The 27,048-nt window shown below is 39.9% G+C and overlaps 1 protein-coding gene across 4 annotated transcripts; it reads right to left on the bottom strand.

Annotated features, from left to right (window-relative positions):
* Positions 1-27,048, bottom strand: LOC5564882 (transmembrane GTPase Marf). 4 transcript variants are annotated; one of them, XM_021854420.1, is made up of 10 exons: positions 26,780-27,048; positions 25,387-26,181; positions 13,505-13,794; positions 13,209-13,439; positions 13,031-13,138; positions 12,894-12,908; positions 10,893-11,816; positions 10,682-10,828; positions 1,011-1,207; positions 1-940 (listed from the first exon to the last, which is right to left on the bottom strand). In XM_021854420.1, the coding sequence occupies exons 2-10, from the start codon at positions 25,640-25,642 to the stop codon at positions 739-741; spliced, it is 2,370 nt and encodes a 789-aa protein (XP_021710112.1). In that variant the 5' UTR covers positions 25,643-26,181; positions 26,780-27,048; the 3' UTR covers positions 1-738. The 4 variants fall into 4 exon arrangements, with proteins under 4 accessions (XP_021710112.1, XP_021710113.1, XP_021710114.1 ...); XM_021854421.1 differs by having other exon boundaries at positions 25,387-25,903; XM_021854422.1 differs by having other exon boundaries at positions 25,387-25,471; positions 26,780-27,047.

Below are 27,048 nucleotides of genomic sequence, written 5' to 3'. Positions count from 1 at the left end.
TTGAAGTTGGAAATACTTTATTTCAGGGTTCAATTTTTCAGTTATAATTTTCGGTACAATTTGATCGAAGTAAATCAAGGATTGAGTCAACGTGGTACAACAGTACAAAACAGGGATACCCAATTTATCTAACGGTTTGCGGTCTAGCTTCTGCAATCAACGCTTGGTCTAGTTTCCGATTTTAGCTTTTTCGATAGATTTAATTTATTTTTACAACAGCCCTCATCTATCGTTGAACAGAAATATCTAACTGCCTTTAGTCTGTACGGTAATACCTGTACAAGAAAACGACCTCTCCTACAGTACTAAGTCTTAGGATATATTATACACAGTTACATTGAAATATTTTGTTAGGGATTCATTAGCGTATTCTCTAAGTAAGTTTCACTCACTTGCATCAATAATCTTTGTAGTACATATTCGGTTGGTGTGTAGATTCTTGCTTTGGAGGTGACGATAACTATCCAACCAAATATGTTGGTGCACAGCAACTAATCAAAATTGGAAACTAAAGCATATAACATTTAAAAATATAAATATAGCAATGTTTGCAAAGTATCGAATCAGGTAAAAAGTGTGAACAAGGAACGTAGGTTCTATGTAACTAAACTTTCTGTCACATCCATCCAAGCTACAAACTTTGTTTGGTTTCGATACCGGTTTGAGTGACGCTGTCTCCTGGCGAGAATACAATATATTAAACATTAACTCTTGCTACCCTCTTCAGAAGGGTTCAACTTAGTTCTCCTTGATATAGTTGCTGTCGAAGATTTCCAGCTCGCGCTGGATGAAGTTGGCCTTATTGCTGAGCACCTTGATTTGCTTCTGGTTGGCCTCGATCACGGCCAGGGAGGTTTCGATGTCCTTCAGTTCAGTGTTCATCTCTGTGGTAGCGGTATCGACAACGCGACACAATCGGGCGAAGGTGCTGGACAGCTCCCTGTGCAAAGAAATACAACGAAAATGAGGTGAGACACAGAAAAAATGAACCGTGTTACTTCAGTACTTACTGTTGCACCTGGTGGCTGCAGTTGGCCGAAGTGAGATCGACAATCAACTTCAGCTTCCGTGTGGCGTGCTGCACATACTGGTTTTTGAAATTCTTCTCTTTGGCGGCGTTGGTCCAGGACAGGCGCTCGTAGAGATACACGCTGCCATACAGGATGCCGGCACCCACAATCACTCGCCAGCCAATTGTTTTCAGGAGCTGAAAAAGATAACCGTTATTTGCTTGTAATGAACTTAAACTTAAAGGGCTTATCATAAAAACATGTCCAAAAGAACTTGAAACTATTGAGAACCAGAGCTACGGATCTAAAGCCCTGATAAGGGGATGGTTGTGACGATTATGGCCGTGTAAATTGTCGAATATTATTTGATCCGATCTTATTATTCTATTGCTCTAAATTTTAGTTGTTTTCGGCATTGTTAACTTGTCTACTGCAATGCTATCTTTGTGAACTAAGGGCCGATTTCTTCACCTTTGCTTAAGCAGTAAGCCACGTTTACTCATATCATTAAACTAGGTTTAAGGCCTAGGCGCGTGTGAAAAAATCAGTCCTAATTGACTTAAGTATATCGGTAAGAATTCTATGAAAACGTGAATTATTATCATGAGCTCCATTATGTTACACTAGGTTTTGTAATCTACAGATACAGAAACTACGCAGTATATACTAAACCATTGTTAACCGCTCTAATCTAATCACCAATTCAAACCAATGTCGACAGGTATGAGTACTATTCTTCCTTAGATTACAATAATTAAGTGAATTGTTTTTAAAAACAGGGAGTAGAAGCCATAGAACAGAAGCGTCATCGGGTAGAGTTCTAAGCCGGTAGGCAATACCAAATGTAAGGGAAAAAACACTTTGTTTTACACGGATTCGAATTTCAATCTTTTCAGTTTTGAGCTGCGCGAAGAGAGCTTTTTACCTGGCCAAACAATTACCACATCTACTAGCGGCGGCGACAGATCAGAAACTGGAGTTAGCTTTATAGTGATTGAGAAGCAGATTTATTCGGTGGGACCTGTGTGTTGAGAATAGAGCGTCAGCTTCAATTACAGTCTGATCAGCATCTATCCGCCAACGAACAATAAGCTCATGATGACATGAAGAATTAGTACTATGAGAGCCTACATAGGGTTTCCGGGAAGCCTTCATTCCGTTACCAACGATAATAGGCCAGGAGAAGTGGATGAACTTGTCATTCATTTTTCTGTCAATTCTCATACAAAATCTACTTTTTCTCTGACATAAATTCACTCTAGGTGAACCACTTCCCCTGGCCTATTACCTGTGACTAGAGGGTTGGCAATCAGTATTATTTACTTCGCACGTAGGAATATTCGTAAAACACCTGGCTACATCCTTGTGGTTATTCCTGTTTTAAATAGACTACGTTTTGGTTGATGGGCCACATTTCTCAGATTTCATGGACCTTGTTGTAATCGGGCGCGGATATTTAGCGTCAGGGGCTCCATAAATAACAGTATCGCCAGCAGCGAGCAGTTGGCAATAATAAATGTTCCTGAAGATGTAAACAACAACATCCTAACCACGAAGTTTGTGACAATAACGCCACGGGACTTAGCACTGGTCAACGACGAAGATGAAGAATGCAAGAGTGTGACAGATATGAAGAAATGCCGCCAGGATTCAAATTCTAATGGTCGGTATCCGGTTGAGCAGAGAGCGGTAGGTGAGCAGCGAGAGCTGAAGAAACCCAAAAGGATATGCAGAGATTTCTTTCAAAGGTCAACGACTCGCGGCACAATACACACCATGTTCGATGATCGAATAATTTGCTGACCGATACAACTTGGTCTTCTTGCAACATGTCCTGCCCATCTTATCCCTCCAGCTATGACCACCTTCTGGATACTGGGGTATACGTCGTAGAGTTGGGTGAGCTCGTGATTAATCCTTCGCCGCCACACAACGTTTTCCTGCACACCGCCAAAGATCGTCCTAACCCAAGTAACCGTACAGCTGTATATAGTTGCATCAATATCACTTTATATGCTACTATAAAATATGGCATATAAAGTCATACTGCATTACATGTCTCATTAATGCAGTATTAAAGCGGAAAAGGGCGCTATTAAAATGTAAATACGGCTACATTTCCTAGCTCTATGTTGGCAATTGCTAAAGTATGGTTACGGTCTGTACCGTATAAAAGCTTTAGCTAAAGTGTATTTAATGCTCAAAGGAAACCATTATTTTAAGACCCAAAATAGAAACACAAAAATATTATTGTACTCTTTTGTTCGTTGGATGTCAGGTCAGCGTTGCTTATTTGTCTGTCTATTTTTTTATTTTGGTGTTATTGGTTGGATTCGAACCCAAATTAAGTGAGATGTTTTCGATGACTCGCCGCGCCTATCCTCCGGACCATGAATGCTGCATGTCTTGGCCGGCAAAATTGTACAACTTCAAGCAGCACCCTTTCGTTGCCGGTGGCAAATATTGTCGATTTCACTCGTCGGATACGTCGAATCATGATAATATTTTTAGTGCACTTATTCCTTGTGGTTCAAGGAACAAGTGCACCGAATACGTTGAGATGATCCGTTTTTCTGCACACTACAAATTACGTGATAGTTCAATTTGGGGTGAAGTGCGCAATTAGTTTGGTGAACACGACTGTTGCTCTTCCCAGTTAACCGCGGCTGTCGCTCTTTTGCTTTTGAGATTTTGTTTTGTTTTCATTATGTGGGGCTAAAACGGTTGCTCATCTTCACGCTTTATGTATCGTTTTAGCATCTTGCCACATTGAATCGGCGATAGGCGTGTGGTGTACGCACGGGCCTAACAATCGTAAGGTTTTTGGTTCAATTCCAGGTTGATGCAACTTTTTTTTTGTTTTCAAATTCTGGTTTCTCATAAGACAAATCTACGAATTTCAACCAGATTTCTTGTGGCGAATTTTTATAAGGGATATTTAAGTATTTCTATAATCTATTTGCCTGAGTGAATGAAGGATCGACGATAAATACTACATTGAAGTCTTGCCGTTTTTGTTGCGATGAAGCATTGAGTAAGATGATGCAATCAAGCATTGAGCGGTGACCGTATATCACCCATTGATGCACATTTCATTGCTACAATAAAGCAATGCTACATTGCATTCATAAAATGGAATTAAAGCATTATTGCACGCATATTGCAGAATAAAAGCGATGATGCATTGCACTCGTTGAATTAAAGTTAAAATACGGTTATAAATTAATGCTTGTGGTTACTTGGGAAGTATCCGATGTTTGAAGACTCCGAGTGCTTGCAGGTCCTCCTCGAGCATCGTCTACGTTTCATGCCCGTAGAGGACTACCGGCCTTATGAGCGTTTTGTACATGGTACATTTGGTGTGGATGTGAAGCTTTTTGTGAAGGCCATAGTGACCTGACTTTTACTGATGATCCATATTTCATGGCAAACGTTATTGTCAGCCGATAGCAAGGATCCAAGGTAAACGAATTCGGCGACCACCTCGAACGTATTCCCGTCTATCGTAACACCTAGACGAGCCCAGTTGCACTCTGTCCCACTAACTAGCATGTATTTTGTCTTGGTCGCATTCACCACCAGTCCAATTTTTTCAGGCGGGTATACACTGCCCATAACTGCATATTTGTAACATTCGACAAAAGTAGGCACTGAGTAAATGGAGTACCAAGTATGAATTTCTCGTCAGTATGGGAAGGCCCCAAAATTTCAAAAAATTATCAACAATTCAACAATGCTTATATGAAGCTAAAATTTTGTACAGTTCATCTCACATCTTGGGTGAATAGTCAGAAAATAATTCTGATAAAAATTTCTTTGTCACAACATTACGAGGCCCATGTATAATCTCAATGTGACTGTTATGCGGTTATATTAAGCAATGTGACAAAACAACTTGGTATTTTTTCCGAATTTTCTAGAACAATCTCACAGATTTTATTAAGTTAGTCGAAAGTATTGATGATTTGATGATGTTCCACGGTATTAACTCGAAATCGTCAACAATGTCGAATGTGACTGTTTTGCAGTTATGGCCAGTACAGGTCTGCCACCTTTTCAAATGTTCGACCGACAATGTCCATGTCATCCGCGAAGCAAACAAATTGACTGGATCTCGTAAAAATCGTACCCCATCTGTTAAGCCCGGCTCTCCCCATAACACCTTCTAGTGCAATATTGAACAACAGGCACGAAAGTCCATCATCTTGCCGTAGTCCCTGGTGGGATTCAAATGAACTGGAATGTTCGCCTAAAACCTTCACACAATTTTGCACACATTCCATTGTTGCTCTTATCAGTCTCGTGAGCTTCCCGGAAAAGCTGTTCTTGTCCATTATTTTAGATAGCTCTACACCAGTGCTTCCCAATTTTTTTCAACTTTCGGCCCCTTGAGGCCAACATTTATCTGGAATCGCCCCCCTGATATGTGATTTCAATATTTTATTTAATTAAGTGCTGTACGTCAAAAAATGTCTTCGAATCGCATATCCACAGAATCATGATACAATAACTATTAAGTACATTTTGAAATATTTTCTTAAATATCGATATTCCAAAATTATTAGGTACGATTTACTAGATTGTAATATGCAAAGGCGACAACTTCTGACGTAATTGGGGGATACTTGGTTAATGGTGATTTCATAGTAATTTATGTTTTATTTCTAAAATTGCTGCAATAATTAAAAAAAATTGAATAATAAATGTTTGATGTTTCTGGGAACGCTTTTTTCCATTTAATCCAAAAGCACTGTACAAATATTGCTGTGCGTTTGAAATGCAAATATCAAATGCGGAAACACCAAACGCAGTAAGATTTTCCACAAGCAACCCGATGCCAAAGATAGCTTTTCTTTGCTTGGTTGGCGGTTATATGAGTAATCGTTGCTAGATGTCCTTTGATTGTTGTGTCTTACCGCATTTGAATCTCATTTGGTCGAGATTTGCACCTCAAATGCAAACAGCAATATATGAAAATCCAGAATGTTGTTGAGCTCATATTCCAAAGCAATATCCAAAAAGGTTTTTTTCCTAACATCAAGAAAAATTTGTCTCTAAAATGATTTGTACCATAAGAAATGATAAGAAATAGTGCAACCGAAACTTCAAAATAGGCCGTACAGCAAATATCTGATCCGTTGTCGATCGGCCGTCAACGAAGCCGGCCTGGTAATTCCCATGAATTCGTTTATTACAGGTGACAGACGACGGAAGATGATCTGGGATAAGACTCTGTAGGCCGCATTTAGAATGGTGATTGCTCGAAAGTTCTCACAATATAACTTGTCTATTCTCAATCTAATGAATCTATTGTGCCTATCAGCCGGTGCAGACAAATGGCTAGCCTCTCCGGACCCATATTTAAGGGTTCACCTCCGATACCATCCTTACCAGTAGCTGTTGCCTTTTCTGTCTATAACGTTCCACGTTCTGCCGGGTCCTTCGCAGCATGACCGCTCGCGCTGCATTCTTCTCCACCAGAATCTGCCTACATTCCTCGTCGAATAAATCGTTTCGTCGACTCCGTCCCACGTACCCGACGTTACTTTCAACTGCTTTCGCTGTTCTCCAGCAGTCCTCAAAAGGGGCTTCGTCCAGCTCACCCTCTTCCGGTAATGCAGCCTCGAGGTGCTGCATGTATGCCGCTTATACCAGATCATACCAGGGCGCCCGTCGGTACCGTACTTTGTTAACGACGGAGATTTTTGGGCGCAGTTTAACCATCACTAGTATAGTTGTCAGAGTCGATGTTAGCGCCACGATAGGTCCTGACGTCGATAATGTCAAAGAAGTGCCGTCCATCAATCAGAACGTGGTCGATTTGTGATTCTGTCTGCTGTAGTAATCTCCAGGTGTATCGGTATGGAAGACTATGCTGGAAGTAGGAGCTAAGAATGGCCATATTCTTGGACGTGGGCGCCGAACTTTCCAATAGTCGGTCTGAACTTCTCCTCCTGGCCAACCAGAGCGTTTAGATCTTCTATGATGATTTTGACGTCGTGGCTTCGGCAGCTGTCGTACTCGCGTTCGAACTGCGCGTAAAGAGCGTCTCTATCATCATCAGTGCCTCCAGAGAGTGGGCTGTGCACGTTTATTATGCTGAAGTTGAAGAACCGGCCTTTAATCCTCAACTTGCCTCAGGACCATTCGCACTAAATGTTCGGAGGGCCATAGTGCACATTTTAGCTTAGAGTCCTTCTTGGCACTCGGACGATGATCAACCGCCCCTGACATGGGGAACAGAAGCTGTTGTGAGCATACGCCCAAGTTCTCATCGGGGTTGGATACCCGATCTTCCCTAATCTTGCTCGTACCCCGGCCAGTACCGCGACGTTGCTTGGCAGGAGGCTAAGGACCGCACATAAGGGTATATTTTATTCCTTCAGGTACGCAAGTTACCAATGGTACGCCATGCCCAGCATTTCGCAATCCGTGAACGTAGAACGTTGATACTTCCAGACAATATTCGGTGGGAGACTAGAATATGGTGAGTGGCGCAGACGCACAACTCACGATTTGTATAATCTGTTTATAAAACCAAAAAATAAAATACCCCCAGTTTTTAGATATTTTTGCGTCATTAACTTTTAACTTGCTTTTAACGGACTTCGTAATCCGCTTAAGTTTCGCAAGCTGTAAATTTACGTTGGCATAAAACGTTTGGGTGTGATATATAAGAATTGGAAGATAAGAGCAAGTGAAAGATACAACTATAAATTATGACGAAAGGGACGGGCTTGGGATTGAACTAATGATGGCAGACTTCAATGGGCTAGTCTGCAAAAAAACGTTCCGACGATTGGACAAGTTTCTACGATACGCCATATAATAACGTGAAGCTACACTAATGTATCAAAGAGGTAAGAGACATGTAATTAGCCTGGGACACGATTATATGAAAAAAAAAAAAAGATTCTCGCTTTAGTCCACTTTTTGGATTGCATTTAGGTCCCATAACAACTGTGCAAAAGTTCAGCTCGATCGGAGAAACTATATTTTAGCGCCAGCCGTTCAAAGTTTGTATGGGATTTACTATGGGAAAACTTACTTTTGCAAAGAAAAATCGCCAGAGGTCGCCCATTGACCTCTTCAAAAATTCTGCATACAGATCTCGATAGGTATTTCTACTATGAACATCATTGTCGAAGACCGCAAATCAATCCAATGCTTGTGAAAAAAGTTATTAAGCATATAGGGGGAGATCCCCCAGTACCGGACACTTAAGCCACTAAATTCATAATTCGAAAAATATTGCTTTTATGTGCTCGTGTTACCCATTTATGATAAATAATATCATTTTTATAGTGTACAAAAATAAATTCGAAAATATAAATATGAATTTTGACATTGAAATTTGATTATGTATTTTAGTACCAAAATGATCGATCTTGAAAGGTGGCACCCAATACCGGACACGATCTGGAAATGCCTCGAGTTCTGTAAATTTGAGCATCATTGAATGTTTTTACTATAGGAATATTATATAAGTGCCAATTCAATGCATTTGCAACATTTACAAGAACAATTTGAGTTTTTCTTAATTTGCAAGATGTCCATCAAAAACTTCTTTCATATATGATGAAAAATAGCACATTTTACGATGTTGTTCTGATTGTTCATTCTTCTTAATTTTATTGCATGTTTGATGCCATTGTCGACGAAAACCATGAAAAATGAATGTATTTAGAAACACTGGTGCAATAATTACAAAGATATCATATAGCAAATCAAGCTGTCCGAAACTGGGGGACAGAAGGTGCTTAACAAAAATTGTAATTTGACCATATTTTGTTCAATTATGGTACAAAATACATTCATATTATCAAATTAGGATTATGTTCGATCATGCTTGCGTGATCCAAAGTATTTTTTCATATTCAAAATAATTACTAAATAGGCTCAAAATTTTATTTTTATTTTATTTTATTTTATTGATGTACAAGGGGGTCAGGGGCCAAGTCTCCAGCATAAGTTTGAAAACTCACACTGTCCATAATACACCGGGGGGTTTTGGAGCTTAGGAAGTAGGCAACGCAACATCTTTGACCAGAAGGTTCTTTAAGTTTTGCTTCTACTCTTGACTTCCAATACACGTATGAATGATGCAAGGCCAAAAGAACATGAATCAGTCATACATATAGCGGTAGTGAAGTGTTTTGCCTAAGGATATGGGAAAGGAGGGATTTTGGGTGGAGTTTTGTAAATAGCTCTGTGGAACAAGTTTGTTATTAGTTAGAAATTTAGTAATTCTGATTCACCTTGCAATCAGTAATAAGAATATTTACAAAAACATGATACTTAACTTTTCTCGGCCAATACGCTGCCATGCCTTTCCTCTCCAATGGATTTTTCCTCGTTGTAATGGCGGGTTAGATATGAAAACAAGGATAAAGAGAGAAGAAATGTTAGTGATTGTTACATGCTTTATTGCTGTATTGGCCTACAATGAAATCATAGAAAATTCGCTCTTTGGATTCCCATGATAACAATCCCCATGCAGCTTACGAGAAACTCCATGGCAATGATCACTGTACGCCATGTGCGGCATTCAGGACATCTCAACAATACTGAGGACAAACTACAAAAAATGAATCCAAAAGAGCGAAAACCTCAATGTTTCAATGTAGGACAATTCAGCTTTAATGCATGTGAGAAGTTCTTGGTGATACTCTCACAACGGCCATTCAGAATGGTTCGACGGATGTAGATAAAAGATCATTATGATAAAATTAACGCGACGACATGTTATTGAACTCAGAACGATTATTGTATTTGCAACTGTTAATTTCGATACTTAAACTTAGGGTCGGTTATTGTATATAACTTTTAAGATAAGCAGGAGTAAAGCACGAACGCGAAGTAATGACCTTCCATCCTATCTTCAAGTGCTCCCCACAAGCACAACACTTCATTCTGGCACTTTAGAACGTCCATGTTGTAACTTGTTCACACAAGAAATCTGCCTCGACCGAGTTGGCAGAACGCGCCCATACCCCTTTCTGAACCAAAGGACAGGGAATTACTAAATAGGCTCAAAATTAAGGCAATACCTCGATTTTTTTAAGATTTTCAAACTTTTTTACTTTTTAAAAAAGGCATACATATTTCAAGGATATATTATTCTACGCAAACATTAGCCTCCATTATAGCTTTTTTTTCTTCTAATACACCATCTTGATTGGACCATGATTTCTCAATTTTTCGACTTTGTCCGGTATTGGGTGCTGTCCGGTACTGGGGGATCTCCCCCTACTGTTCGGAAATTTGGCCCGATTTTGTTATTATTGTTATTCCTTTACGTGTTAGTCAACGCCGCCTTGCCAATAGGTTTTCATTGAATAACTTTTTTCACAAGTGTCGGATTGTTTCGCGGTCTTCGGCAATATTCTTCATCATAAAATACCTATCGAGGTCTGTATTCAGACTTTTTATAGAGGCCAATGGGCGACCTCTTGCGGTTTTTCTTTGCAAAAGTAAGTTTTCCCATAGTAAATCCCATACAAACTTTGAACGGCTGGCGCTAAAATAGTTTCTCCGATCGAGCTGAAATTTTGCACAGTTGATATGGGACCTAAATGCAATCCAAAAAGTGGACTGGAGCGAGAATCTAAATTTTGTCCCACACTAATGTATATCTACCAGACTGAACTACAGAAAAAAATAGTACTCACCACACCGGCCACCAGAAGCCCCAGGGTGCCCTGGGATCCGATCGAAGCTATCGCCACCTTCGATATCACCGACAGCTGCTCTTCTGTGATCAGTTCGTTATCCGGCATAAGACACATCGGTGAAGTAGGAGACATTACTTGCGATACCTGGGAACACATATACACCAAATCAAGTTATCAATCCCAAAAAAAACAGACGATCGATTCTTACATTCATATTGCTACTTTGCCTATTGTGCGAAATTGCTTTCTTGTTGTTCGCTCGCATTTTGCCATTAAACCTCGCTATGAACGCAGTGATTCCCCAGGAGAAGCGGAAATTCAGATCCTCTTGGAAATCGGAACATAGGTTTTGACAGTTCAGCGTGTACAGCATCTCGAACGGTTGATTCCGCGCAACGACGTGATGCGTGTGGGTGATGATCTTTTCCGACGGGATCAGCGCAGTCATGCGGTCGGTCATTTCCCTTTGCGCTGTTTCGACGTTCATGGCTAAAGCTGTGCTAAGTCGCGCCCTCAGATTCGAACCAAGGCCACTTTCCACGTGGGCGTTGATTTCTTTTTTGTAAACGTTCAGAACCAATGGATCCGTGTGGAAAGGCAGGTTGAACTCATCCACCAGCACGTTTAGTCGCCAAATTTCCTCGTTCAGTGCCTTGGCCACTTTTTGCTCGACTTCCTCGACCATGTTGTGGATCTTCATTTTCATCTCTCGTGTCACTTGCATCAGTTGTGTTTCGGTATTTGCGATCCGATCAGTCAGTTTCTTCTTCTGTTCCAGCTTCTGATTGCGCAGGACATTCGCCCGGTCGAAGATGTTGTCCAGCATCATGCGCATCTCCGTTGAGATGCTCTTGCCGCGAGAGCTGTGCTGTTCAAATTTGGTTCTGACTGCACTTTTCGAGATGCATTCCTCGAACTTCCGTTCGAAGTCCTGGAACTCAAAGTACCGGTTCTGGAAACCATCAGCCAAAGCGCCGGCAATCGCTGGCAGACCTTCGGCTTCCTTCAATCGGGCCTGCAGTGTTTCACGCGCTGACACGAAGAAGACGCGTTCCTCTGCCTCCTTTCCGGATGCAACCTTCAACTCCTTCACGAGGAAATCGACGCATCGTTCCTGGTGTTGTGCTTTGACCTGGAACAAAATTAACGATGTAAGAGACTTTCTTTGAGGCATAGGATTTATGTCTTTGTGATGATTGATTTTAAAGCAAAGAGGGGTGCTCTTGCAGTTGAATATAAAATATATCACACACATACATTCTAAATTAGTACATTTAAACGCACAGATGCAGAGAAGGTACTTTCTCCGTTACAAAGAAGTAAGCAAGGGAATTAAGGGACATAGATACATTCTGAGACGCAATTTAAGATATTTTTCCGTATAAACTTCAGAAATATTATGACTTAAAATTCCTTACCGCAGACGTAAAACATACGCTGCCTTTGTATTGGAATAATCCAGCAAAATCTTAAAAAGAACGAATTGAACAAACCCAGATAATTTCTCAAATATCCAAGTTGAAGGACTCTAAATTTTAAATTTTCATGTAACAAAAACCATACATAATACCGTTGGTGGAGTAAGATCAATTTGTGAGAGCTCCATTTCTAAGAATTTGAGCGAGTGTAGTTTAACAACAATGAATAATCTTCCTTAGTCTTATGGTGACGCCCGTGAGTATAAGCCAATTCTCGGTAAATCTAGCTGTTGGACATATTGAATTGACAAGAAAGCCTCGTTCTTCCCGTACCTAAAACCAACAATTCCACACGGAATCCTTCAAATCATTTACGTTTAAAGTTTATCCCTCCCATGTTCGCAAGTAAAATCGGGCATGTCAGCGACGACCAACAGTTTTCAACTGATAAATCACTTCTTCATTTTTATTGAGGATGTTCGGTCAATGAAGCCGGAAAAGCACTCAAAATTCTTCCTGAATAGAATACGCCCAGCATTGAGTGCTGTGTCTAACTATCGCTCTGACTTGTGTCCCTTCTCATTGCTCCATCCCGGGCAATGAGAAAGCGGACTCTATGGGAGAGGTAGGCGGCAAAGAAGTAAGAAAATAACTGCAATATAGCGGAGAAAGTACCACTGCAAAACCGAAACTTAACAGAACACGAGGAAGAGTAGAAGCAGGATAGACTGCCAGATAGGACAGACATTGGCAGCGGAAGCGAGAGTCATCGGTCAAACTTGCTTCATTACCTTATCCAGGTCCCTCTGGGAAATGATAAAATGATGGTACAATTAGGAAGAGAAAGAAACAAATGGAAGAAGAACGGCTATGGTAACTAATCATTGGATATTGTAGCGGCCAGGCCACTCTTTTTCTTTGGACTTACCGATTCCTGGAACTCCGGCTCTGAGGCCGATGCATCCCAACGGTTGTTCAGCACAAAAATGTTCGGTTTCGAAAGCCGGGTTGAGACTTCGTGGAAGAAGTGTTTTTCCTGTAAGAAAACGGCAGTGGATGGGTTTTAGAATTATTGCGCGTGAATATACATTGCTGAGTGAACCTACCGCCAAGGTCATAGTGGATTCAGCATTGAGAACCAACACGAAAACGTCAGCATTTAAGCAGAAATTGTCTATCCAATCGTTCAAATTAGGTGACACATCGACTCCGGGCGAATCAACGAAAACTACATCATCCCTTAGCAAGTTACATCGTTTACGTGGCCAGAATATCCTGATCAATGAGCTTTCCGAGAGTTTATCCTGGCATAGCGCATTGGCAAGTTGTTTAATCGACTGAAAACAAACATAAATCACAGTTAGTCGACCAAATCGCTTCGAGCCAGCTCTCATCAACTCACCGTTACATTCAGCTTCTCATCACAACCTTCCTTGACTAGGTATGCCTCGTCGCCATCGATGCCCTCCACCTGGCAGAAGCAATGGGTGGTGTGGCCGATACCACTCGGTAGGATTTTGTCCCGCAGCATAGCGTTGATCACTGAACTTTTCCCGTTGGAGGTGCGCCCAAAGAAGGCCACCTTCATGTGGTCACGGGCGAGCACCTCCCGGATGCCGGACACTTTCAGCACATAGCTCCGGAATAGCTCCGACTCGGCTTTGTCCACGATTTCCACCATCGTCGGGAGGGCTGAAAGAGGGAAGTGGAAGATTACGATGAGTTTCGATTTTATCAATATTGCTGTTGGGTAATGTCTATTGGTCTTCTTTAGAGACCATCATCTTTTTTTTCAATTTGTACAGTAGTTTTTCAAACCTTCACACTAAGCTCATTTTACCGGAAATCGGTGAATTTACAGCTACAACAGCTGAACAGTTCGGAGAAACATGAGTTACGGAAGCTAGATAAGAATTTAACTTTCAAAAATCGCATTGAGGGCATTCAAGCCAAATGTAATAAATATGTAAAATGTCTCTATCCCCTTATTAATAGAAAATCAAAACTTTGTCTTAAGAACAAGCTTTTGATATTCAAACAAATTTTCAGGCCAGCCATGTTGTATGCTGTACCACTATGGACTAGCTGTTGTAATACCAGGAAAAAAGCTTTGCAGAATTCAAAATAAAATTTTGAAAATGATTCTGAGGCTTCCTCCCTGGTATAGTACCAATGAGTTACATAGAATATCCAATGATGAAACATTGGAACAAATGTCAAATAAAATAAATAATAATTTCAGGAAAAAACCGTTGCAATCCTTTATTGCCACGATTAATGCGTTTTATGTTTAGGTTAAATTAGGTTAAGTAAATTAAAAACGTTAATTTTTCTCTTATAAGCAGGTGAAATCAACTCACCTGTAAAAACTGCTACGGCAAATTAAATGTAATATGTTGTTAACAAAATGTTAATAAAATCTTAAATTTGTTTTACCAAATTAGGATGATAGTGTTGTTTAATAACACAGAACACCCAGATATAAGAAATGAATGTAATGTTTAGAATGATACTAATGAATAAATTAAAAAAAAAACAACGTGACTTCGTCGGAATTTTACGGATTCCGGTGAATTTTTACCAAATACTGTAAAAAATTACCGTACTCCGTTAATTTTATTTACCGAACCGTTCAGCTGTTGAGATTTCACAGGAATCCGTAAAATAATTTAAGTGCGTTCCAGTAACTACTCCTGCGATTTCCCCATAAATTCATCTAAAGCCGTGGTGGCCAAAGTGCGCCGCACGTGTCGTTTGGATCTCCTGAATATGACAAACTTCGTATAATGTTTCGTCAGGAGGCTATGCTACACCTGATCTATTCGAATTCTATCTTGAGCCTGAGCACCACTGATCTAGAGTATCTAGAAGGCCTGACTCCAGCTATGTCTTGTGGATGTTTTCAAGCAATTTATGCAGAAATACCTCATAGGAATTTTCAAGCTAATTTTACATATATTCAAAGTATGATTGTTTATGATCTTGCGTGTATATTTCAAAATATGTTGTTCATATTCAAAGGCATGGATTTTTATGTGCAAAAGGCGATGCGTTGATTTTTTTTTATCGGATTCTAAACATATTTTTATCGGATTCTAAACATATATAAAAAGGCATGCATATTTAAAGAAGGTGTTAAGTGTTCCAGGAAAATATTGCTTTTTGAAATAGCTAACTTTTCTTCGGGGGTGACCAATCAATTGTGTGTTAAAAATATTTTTAAAAGGGTAACCATAACTATACCAAAATAAAGTATATGGTTGCAGGTAGAGATAGAGGTAGGCCTAACAGTGTTTGGAGTATTTTCCAGAAATTAAAACAGGGATTCCGCCCACACTCATCAAGAGTACCTACCTATACTGCCCATAAATGCATGTCAGTCCCATGTTTGCTGGGTTTCCTATGCACATGGGACAATTATGCGTATATGGGCAGTATAGAACTTCCTTTTTCCAGATATGAAGAAGAACTGCTCAAGCAATTTATCCAGGAATATTTGCAGGGAATTGTGAAGCTATTGTTTTAAGTCACGGATTCCGTCTTCAGCAATTTAGCTGCACATATCTTAACACTAGACAAACATGCTCCAGTGGCACAGTCAATAAACATTCCTGACGAAAAGTTTCAATGGCTGAAGCGGGAATCGAAACCACACCCTATGACAAGAGGCGCCTAACTGTCTGACGACACTAACCATACAGCCACGAAGTCAACTATTTCGATGAAAAAAGGATTCATATAATCAAAATATGATTGTTTATGATTTTGCCTGTTTTATTTAGTAATTGACCGGCAATTTTTAATTACTGTGGTGCCTCTAGTTGTCATAGCGAGAAACTTATCACAACCTTTTGATCCGCAAGGATTTGCTATCCAGTGGTAAATTTTTTATGAAGATTCATACATTTTTGCAAGAGTTATCGAAGCTGGAAACCAAAAGTCGTGAAAGAATATTGCACAATAGCGTTGAAACCCCAAATAGTCAGGAGAAATGATCGCGAGAATTCTCAAATGTTTATATTCCGTATCTAAAATTTAACCGTGCGTAACGTAATGGGGATGTACCGGGAAAGTTCAAATAATTTTTTGGCAGATACATTCTCTTGCCAATTGATGTATTGGCAAGCTATCTACGGTTATACAAAAAAAAACGTCACTGGAACGACAAAATGGACAAGTTTACACGGAAAAGTGTCTTTACAATAACATTTTGCATTCATTCAATTGAACAAAGGTATCGTGATGTTCTGACCCGACTAAGCTCGGATTTGACGTCATAGAATGGTATGGTATGGTATTTCTATGATATTGGTTAGGTACCATAGTACCGAACCCTTTTGACGAGTACCGGTTCTAAGGTAATGACTCTCTCAGTACCGGTACTGGAAGATTTTTTTTTTGCTATAAATATAAAGCATGCAGCATTGGACAAAAAAATTGCACAAGTTTGCTGAAGATATTAACAAATTTATTCTTCATTTTTATGAATTATAATTTGCTTCTGCAAACCTGGAGCGTCTATACTCCATGTTAGAGCGGCTCACAAAAACTGAAACTCAAAAGCTCAACGCATCCCGCAACGGCTTCGTGGTGCGAGCCGAGATGTGTAGGAATAAGGGGGAGCATCTTGACGGACGAGTGTGAGGATGAAACTGCAAAATTGGGAAATGTCCATGGTAGAATCCAATTGGAACGCCACGGATACATCCAAGCAAGCGAAAAGATCCATAAAACCCAGTCTAGCTAAAGCCCGGGCTATACTGAATCTTAATAAAGAAAATCTTAGGGTAATAACTGGCCTGATGACCGGTCACTGCCCAAGTAGGTATCATCTTAAAAAGATAGGAAAAATACAATCCTCTGATGGCGGTAAGCTCCATCGAAGTTAATACAGTGTCGTTTTTGCAAAGCTGGGACTGTTTGGGCACATCAGGAGTTAATCATCAATGTTAACTTCCTTTTCCCGATCAGCCTAGATAGCCGTGTAGTGTCGGTAGCGGTTGTTTCAATTGGCTAAGTATTAACACTACGGACTGCCTGTTCCGGTGGTAAAAGTCCACCTCACAGGTGACCTCTAATTCATGCGGCTTTAAGCTTACCGTGCCTAGGAATGAATGGTTAGGGGGGTCTAAATAAAACCTAACCGCAAACGGAGCCTGTGGAGCACCAGGGCGCCCTCTACAGTATTATGCCCTTCCTGTGCTACCCGGAGCAATGGTGCAGGTGACCTTGTTTTTCTCCGAGATAATCGGCTGCCCTTCTTCAGTCTCAAGCCTGAGGCAAAATAAGGGTGGGATTATTAATACGTTGAACTTTAGTTTAAATTTTCACCTTTATGGTTCCGCGTTATGCGTTTTACACAGTGTATTCTGTACTTTTCGCCTTTGGCGACTTTTAAGAGATACCGATCTGTTTTTTTCGCTGCTGGTCTTTTTCGTTCTGTGATTGCGAAAAGCTTAATCCGGCCTAGTTTGGGTAGTGGCTACGGTTAGGATAGCTTAGTTAGACCAATCTTTAGCATAAAATATCAGCAACGATCAATCTTTGTAGACTCATGTAAATGGTACAGCTCAAGTAGCGCTAGTTCCTTACTTTTGTGAACTTTTATCTAGATAACCTAGTGGACCCAGTTTTTGTTACTTTCAGAAACATGAAATGGCAAACTCGCGTGCCATACCTCGTGCATGCGTGCTCGTAAATAGCGCTGACGTTGCTACACTCATTTCTGAGTTAACAACCAGAGATGTATGTGCTGTCACAATTGATATTTCTGTTGGTGACCTCAATAGGAAATACGTCTTTCGTTTTGTGGTGTATTTACCACATGATGAACCATCCCAATGGATGATTTCAAACGAGTTGTCGTTTCCTCCCAATGCGTTCTGCTGATTGTGGGCAGTGATGCTGATACTCATCACATCACCTGAGCAGCTTAGATATCGATTTGAGAAGCTCCAGTGTGATGGAATGCTTAAGTATTTCAAATCTTGGATTACTTATTATAAAAAATCGCCCAACCTTCATGGTATCTGCTAGAGAAGAAGTGTTAGACATAATGCTCTGCTCGAACAGAATCAGTCACGAGTTGACGAATTGGCATGTATCAGATGATGAATTATTATCTGATCATCGCTACAACTCTATATGAACATATGAATGTAAATTTGCAGACTTTGCATTTGTTATACTCCATAAACTGGGAATTGGTTGTGACCAAATTCCATGGATTCTCTCCGTCCATTGGAAATCCTAGTGATTTGGATGTTTCCACTTCCGGTGAATTGGGACACAATGGTCCTTGCTTCGAGTGATCTCACAATTGCTTGTTACTTTGCTTATAGGAAATGTTCCTCACAACTCCCTTCGCGGGACGAGTGGATGTCTGGCTATTTGTAAAGGAATATGTCAGATAGTCAGGCTGATTTTAAAGCTTATGCTTCGGCCAACTCAAGGTCGAAGCTTGTTATCGCATGTCGAACTCAAATTGAGGAACTGAATTCAGCCAACTCTGTAAACCTTGTATGGGTACCTGGCCATTCTTCCATGGCTGGAAATGAATTGGCTGATTGGAGCATCGCATGACTTCATTGGCCCTTAGCCGGCTATTCCAATTTCGAAGTGCTGGGTGAAGCTTCAGTTAAACTCTTGGGCGGCAACTCAGCACAAGCAATATTGGAGGCCGTTTGGCATAACGCCATTTGGCATAATGGCCAATTGGCATAATGGCCATTTGGCATAACGGCCATTTGGCATAATTTGAAGAATACATTCCCACAAAAAAATCTCAAATTTGCACTCGATAAATCCAATGTGTCTTTTTCGACTCTGGACAAAAGAATTGAATCACTTCCGAGATCCGACCGGCGCCTTCCAAGTCATACTTGTAGATGTGAGTACTTATTCGTATCGCTTCAGTAAGGAGTAATATGAAGAGTTTAAAATTTGGCACCATAGAGTGAACTCGCTTCAATCAATCTTATAATGCTCTCTGAAAGTCTGTCTTCTTTTATTTGTAATAATAGGCTATAGCCTAGGCTGTAGTTTTATTTTTGACCGTGGCTTGGATATCACAATTTTGTCGCAGCTGTAAACACAGTTATAAGAAACCGTTTAGCATAGCCTCTAAAAACATTGATTTTTTTTATTTCTAAGGGCTTAGAAACCAAATATAAAGAACTGCCAATGTCTCAAAGAAGGACAATCTCAGGAGAGATGCTTTGCCTTAAATGCTACAAAAATCAGTTGATGTTGGTTAATAATTCAGTAGGGCAATTAACCTATCACTGAACGGCTGACAATCTCGCCTATTTTATAACAGTACGTGTATTCCTAATGACATGTTCCACAATTAGCGAGCCTTTAGGCACAGAGAACAGACGTTCATCTTTTCTCGTCAGCGTGTGTAAAGCATTGTACTGGTCATTTCAAAGTATGTCGTTATGTTCCTGTTACGCGGCGCTGTCGTCAGATTGAGAACGCTACAAATTTGCCGTTATTTACTCTTTGGCGCTAGTGTCGATATCAAAAATTGCCACTTGTCGCTAGCGTTGCTTTGTGTGCTAATGCATTTTGACGTTCGCTAGTGACATCGTGTTGTCGAAACGAGTTTGTATGTCGGGCTGTCTGCGTTGGCGGCGCTGATGGTTGATTCGAAGCTTTACACATGTTTCAGATGAAATTTTGTTTGAGCCTCCATGTCTGTTCTCTGTGCTTTAGGCATTCAGCAAATGGCGAATTACTCTATAAGAAATTATAACTTCTTTCCAACATAAACTGTTCTCACAGACAAACAGACGTAACACTCTCATCATTGTCCGCCGAACACCTTTTTAACGGTTGAAAAATATGTTAGGTGGCCAATCCGCCACCCGCAGCGCTCGCATCGTTTTTGTTCGTGTTTGACGTTTACACGCTACCACCATCTGTTGGCCCGTTGGCCAAACACACCGATTTTAGCATTGGGCGTACATGTCTTCTCAACTATGATTTTGATTTCGATTTGTTCTAAGTGTTACGTCTGTTTGTCTGTGCTGTTCTTTTTAGTTTGCAGCGTAACGAATCATAGGCACGCCAAGATCGAAGTTTATTACATCGGATTGCCTTGGTACCGTGTTCATTCGAATTGCCCGGACGCTTCGAATCTTGGAAACTGGCCTTAATTCACACAAATTTTTTTTTCTGCTGCATTTATGCATGGATAATGTAGGAGAAGTTGCAATTACGGAGTTCTAACGAAAAAACATTTCTTCTTATTTCTATGGACCAGTTGTTTGTTAAATGTCAGCTGGGTCTAGGATCGAAGTCTTAAAATTCCGACGCCCGGAGAGACAGCCACAAACACCTAGGACCCTACATATCGAACCCATCAGCAAATGGGCTGGGACTAAGTACTTTTCTTCCCTTCCGAAAGAAAACGCGACCAGGGAGTTAATGTCTAAGAAAATCCTAACGGCGCTGACGAGAATTGATATCACGCTTATCTCGCTTACCACTACAGCATCGACACCCCTACGAGAAAGTCAGAATTAGGTCCAAAAACACCTAGAAACAGGCTACTGCCCGGCTTTTAAAGGGTGTAGCAATTCGAAGCAGCACGGTATAAAAGTTAAGGTTAGCTAAAATGCAAACTCAAAAGAACAACTCATGTTTGGAAGAAGGTGAAATTTACTAATCTATATTATTTGCTCTGCACCACCGCGTAATTTTCATTTCTGTAAAATTGGAACAATACGGCTGCACTATTTTGCAGGTTCTGCCACATCAAACTCTCATCTAGATACATTACGTATAAGTGATATTCAAAAAAATCCAAGTGAGTACTCAGCCGCACATGGAATTTCATAACTTATGGGAGTCAAGCCCATTCTTTCATTTGATCAAATTGTACGCAACGATCCGGTTCGGTGTTTGCGTTTTAACACACTCAAACTTGAAATTTTTCTAACGATGCTGTACTGAAATCAATTATCCCATATGCTTGGATCTCCATCTACACGATATGCTCAACCGCTGCGCGCTGATGTGACTTCACATTGCTGATGTTTTTGTCATCAGCCTCAAACGCACACTTCGTGACAACCAATCTTTCTTGATGCGTTTCCTTGTACTTCACATTACTTCTTCAACTAAAAGTCATGGTCAATATTTTCCCCTTCTTCCAGTAAACTTAACTTGTTTTAGACAAATATTTCAAGTACCATAATAAACGTTTTGAAATGTGAGAGAAACATAATATTTCGTTTAATTATGCCAAATGGCCGTTATGCCAAATGGCTATTATGCCAAATGAACATTATGCCAAACGACATTATGCCAAATGGCTTTATGCCAAATGGGGTAGAGCCAATATTGGGATAGTTTGGAGTCATGTCGTCAAACAAAATTGTACATTACTGAGCCATCTCCAAGGGTGGCGAAGTTTTTAACAAATCTGTCAAAGCAGAATTGCAGTCTCTTGGTCAGAGCGTTGACAGGCCACTGCCGACTCAACTATCACATGGCAAATATTCAGCGTGCTGACTCATTTGTGTGTGATAGTTGAGACTCCGATTATAGAACTTCGTATCACCTGATATGTAACTGTCCAGTTTTTGCGCAAATGCGATTCCAATTACTTGGTAAACACTTATTAAGTGAAACTGAATTCAGAAGCCTGAATCTTCAGGACATTCTGTTATTCTTAACCCGCTGTGGTAATGAGCTATAGGCTCATGCGTTTTACAGTGCCCCTTTTAGGGCGCTGTTCGAACCCATTGTGGTATGGAGCTACATGCTCTCATTTCGCTTATGCGATCTTCCCTCTTCAAAAGACCCCACTCCTATTTCCTCCCATCTTTCCCTTCCCTTTCCTCTCCCATCGGGTAGATGATGATCAAATATGGCGATGGCACAAATCTCCCAACTGGTGGGGAACGTGCCTTTGGAGCCGGCCTTCTGATACCTGATACTCTGCAACTGCGGAGCATTGATTGATCAAAGAATGTTAGCATTTGGAAAAGGGTTATTAGAGCCCTTGGAAATTTGGCAAGGTAGTCCTAATAGGGTAATAGACTTTATAAAACGAGTTGTGCCCAGTTGGGACAGTGTGACACATCAACCAATGTCTATCACATCTCAATTGTGAAATGATATTTGATGAGCACCAAATAAAATATGGGTCATACCACAATATTCATAAATAATGGAAACTGTTTAAAATGTCAAGAAGGGCGACAAGTTAGATTGTGAGAACTGTCGAGCGATTCACCATTCATCATTCTACAAAGTATTATCCCAGATCATCTTCCGTCGTCTGTCACTTGTTGTAAACGAGTTCATTGGAAGTTATCAAGCCGGCTTCGTTCACGGCCGATCGACAAAGGACTAGTGATCTTTTATAGAGAGATAAGCGGAAGTAAAATGGAAAGATTTGGCAACAGACCAGAAGTGCTGATTTTGCTCGGCGTCGAGAACAATATTGTAACACGGACATGACTTCCTCATCGCGAAAAAAATATTTTGTTTCGTTATAGATCTTTGAGCTACATATTTAAACTAATAAACAGCCCAAAAAATCAACAACTAAAAATCGCATTGACAAAAATTTAAAAAAGAAAAATATTTCATTTTTATTGTTTCATGCAAAATTACTTTTACCGAAATAATTTCAAGCGGATAACATTACTCCTCAAGAAAAGTTCAAAACAAACATAACGCATGTTCGTTTGGCTCACACTTTGACAGCTCTCGCTGCTCGATTGGCTCACACTTTGACAGAAATGTCAGCTTCCGCGAATCTCTCTTATAAAGGATTTCTACAAAGGACCATATGTTTACTGTACCCCGCATCTGCAGCGTAAGTCTGGGTTGAATAATTATTATATCGTTTTCAAACTAACTTATTTTGTATGCTTTAACTTTTAACTAAAATTTAACGTTTTAACTATAAAACCGATTTATATATTTCCACTGATGGAGGGAGATTGCACTACCATTACATTACATGTAACAAGAAAGATTCTACCCCATTACCCCGAATGCCATTTCCCCGATTGCCATCACCCCGAATTCCATTACCCCGAATGTACCATTACCCCGAATTCCATCACCCCGAAAGCAATTTCCCCGAATTTACAATTATCATGACATGATGATATTGATGACATTTCCCCGCGATATTGGAATTCGGGGTAATGTCATTCGGGGTGATGGGACGTTCGGGGTTTTGGAATTCGGGGTAATGGCGTTCAGGTTAATGGCATTCGGGGTAATGGGATTCGGGGTAATGGGGTAGAATCAACAAGAAAGAAGTTCATTCACAATTTATTGCCGTGTGCGTTTAAAATACAAATTACTAATGCGGGAACACCAAACGCGGTGAGATTGTTCACAAGGAAGGCGATGTCAAAGATTTATTTTCCTTGCTAGTTTGGCGGTAATATTGATAGTGGTTGATAAGTGTCTTTTGATTGTTCTGTATTGCCGCGTTTGAAGGCAATTTGGATAAGTTTTGCACGTCAAATGCAAAAAGCAATATAAGCCCTAAAGAGCTATTATTTCGTTACATTTTCGTATTACACCGCAACTTAAAACGTAGCATTGAAAAAAAAATAAAATCGTCACAATAACAATACTTCTCTCGCCCCGAAAAGTTTTGTTTATTTTGCTCGATAGGTATATATAGACGATTTGAAAGTTCAATAGGTAGACTTGGTTTCAGTCTTCGCGCAACTCTCCATTTATAGACTCTGGTTAAATTTATTGTGCAATCACGCGTATCGCAAGAATGATTATGTCAATGGAAAATAATTCAATAATCGATTGATTATTACCTAATTTTTGGGTTGAAAAATTGAATTTTGGACGTAAACAAACATTTTCAGTGACATTTCTCTCATTTTTCCCCAGCGACCTCTATGATGGTGGCGCATTGTATTTGCCTAATGCATTGATTTTGTTAATATCAATAAATAGTATTGTAGAAACAACAAAATTCTTTTTTTTTGTTGCAACACACATTCTTTGTTACTTCAATACAGGGTGTTTTTAAATTCAACAAATTTAATTTTTGTTTCAATTTCAGCGAAAGTGGTAAATCTCGGCGGAAAGTGTTCTTCGTTCGCAGGCGGATAAGTGTAAACAATTGTAGCAAAGTTAAACGTCCGTGTTGAAAATTAGCACGGTTCATGGAATTTCCACCAGCTACTTGTGTTAAAACTACGGAAATCGTAAGGTAATTGTGTTCTGATGTCTCGTTAGCAATTTGGGAGTAAACTAAGTGTAGGTAAGTGAAATATTTTGAGAAATAATGTGGACTTCCAGAAATGTGTGTGTATATGTGAGGAAGCCATTTTTACTGCCATGACAGGGATTCCTTCCTATATGTCCTTTTAAAGTTTTGGAACCCATGTTTTGCAACAATATGCTTTTTTCATAAGTGCATTTTACTGCCAAGTTTAAAACAACACGGACGGCAAAACCCCCAGAAGCCAGAATAAATCATTGAGGTAGTCCAAGTAGTTATTTATTCTAATTGAAGGTATTTCAACTTCTAATCCTTAGTTTTTTTTTCTTTGCACCAAATAAGTTTGAGGTTAAAATGAAGCCCGAAGCATGATCTTCTCTTGAAAGTAAAACAAAACTACATAATCAAATCTTAGTCTATTGGTTATCTTACAAAATATTAAAAGCTCTGTTTTTAAGAAAATCCGGATTTATTGTGGTATAAATGCTCAGTAGCTAAAAAAATCAATACAATATTTTTGAATGTCAAAATCTTCTGAAAGTAGTTATTAACCATTCATTCAAAACTTTAAGTTGAATATGTTTATGAAAAGTACAAAAATGTTATCCCGACAGAAAAGAAAAGATTCAAGCATATTTCGAGGCATTGCTAATCATTGAGAAAAAAGGGACATTTATAAAAATCATAGTGTCGCAAAGTAAACATTGAATAATTAACTTTTCATTATTCATTCCAATGATAGATTTTTTATAGAATAGCAGATGCTTACTTACAATATGATCAAACATAACGACTTTCTACTACTTGTTTTAGTGTTTGTAAATTTAGAGCTCAAAAATGTTTGTTCGATACGATTTAAACGGTAGGTAATCATGTTGAATTCCAGGATTTCCCGGTGATTTCTAATTTCCGTCTGTTTCCCGGTTCGGTGGTCACCCTTTTCTGTAGACGAATTGCCAACAGATAAACGTTTTACTACAGAAAATACAAAATACGTATTATGTGGCTAAAAACTACTTTGCTCCCTTTCCTGATACCTATGCTAATCTCATTTTACTCACCATCGATGAATCCGGTCGTCTCCACCACATAGTCCTCGATCTCGCCGAAGATGTCGTTGATCTTCTTCTTGGCGCGGACGAAAATCTGCAACGGCGAGACGTCGTTGTGGCCGGCAGCCCCGCCACCAGTGGCCGTGTGCAGACCCCGCGGCGACGATGTGTTCGCATCGATCAGTGCCGCCGTGTCGTATCCCGTCGAGGCCGACCCATTCGAGCCCGTCACCATCGACAGGGTACGGTTAAGATAGGCGGCCATAGGCGCGAGGGGTTTTAATTTGTGACCCGATTTTCAATCACGCGGCGAGATTGTAAGTTTTTGTGTGAACAGTTTTTTTTTGTCAGAGGCGCGCCAAACCAAAGACGTTATTTTCGAACGCGCGAGATAACGATTGATATCGAACGTTTTTTTACGTAGCAAAATTCGTTACGGTTGTATGGCGACGAAAGGCATAATAGTAGCAAAAAGAAGCTGATTAGAAAGATACTCGTTTGGTTCGGCTTGTGTTCGAATATTTCCCTACAACAACGTACACATTTTTTAGAGAAAAAGGAAAGACAAATATTGGCTCAAAACGTTTCTGTTTGCAGAACGGATGAGTGTTTGAAAATGCCTCGGTGTAAAATATGATTCTATAATTGCGATGGTGATTCAACTACTCGAGTGGGATATAAAGAGCACTACAAATCGGTTGACTTAAATTGACACTTTCTAGCACCTAGTAAGGCCTTTTTCCAGCAGCTCGATTGGCCGTGATCTTCTCAAGCTTTCTTTTTTTGGGCAACTCAAAGCAATAACTGAAAGTAAACGAAAGAGATAAGGAAACAAAGATTAATTTATACGGGAAGTAATTTCACACGGTTTTTGATGGACTAAGCAAGAAATGCATTAAACAGGGCTGGTAGCGGTCAGGCAACAAAACAATAGGGATTTCAATGATTAAAAATATCAAAATAGTGACTGGAAAGTGACTTCATAACTACAACATTAAAATAAATGTGCAGGAAAGAAAATATGGACCTTATTATCAGGAATGTTACAGAATCAACATTGCATGTAAAATATAAATAAAATTAATTCTAGCTTCAAACCAGTGATTTCCAACCGTTTTGAAGTTGATGTTTTTATCAAGGGACCGGATAGCCGTAGCAGTAAATGCGCAGCTATTAAAAATAGAGGCCAAGTCTTCAAAAAGTGACTCGCTACCAGTCCTGAATATAACTAAAGCGGAAATCGTAAGCAATTTCTTTTTACGGAACCAAAAACAAGAACTACGCTTCGGAAATAAGCCTAACAAACCCGAACAGAAATCTCTTATTCTATGTTTAGATGAAAACGTAAAACATTAAAAGCTTGAACGGATGATCTTCCGAGGTACTCCTTTCAAACACAAACCTGCTTTGACTCGGACATAATCCACAAGGGGCAGAAAAACCATGCGAGTCAAATTCGATGCCTTGTTCACCACCGATTCCTGTGCATTTCGATCTAGAACACGGCCTCACCGTTCGGGGAACTTTATCAACCACAAGAGGAGCAGTTTTTAGCGCTTTTTCGAGCGTAAATTGAAGATGAAAATTGAACTGCGAAATTTCGCGACGACGATGCACTTTTCCTCTAACAACATGCGTGATGTAACTTTTCCTTCTCGCAAACGGATGACG

The sequence above is a fragment of the Aedes aegypti genome, chromosome 3, assembly GCF_002204515.2.
Source record: "Aedes aegypti strain LVP_AGWG chromosome 3, AaegL5.0 Primary Assembly, whole genome shotgun sequence".
NCBI classification, from domain to species: Eukaryota; Metazoa; Arthropoda; class Insecta; order Diptera; family Culicidae; genus Aedes; species Aedes aegypti.
Note: the sequence above shows the minus strand (reverse complement) of the source record. Positions and strands in the feature narration are given on the sequence as shown.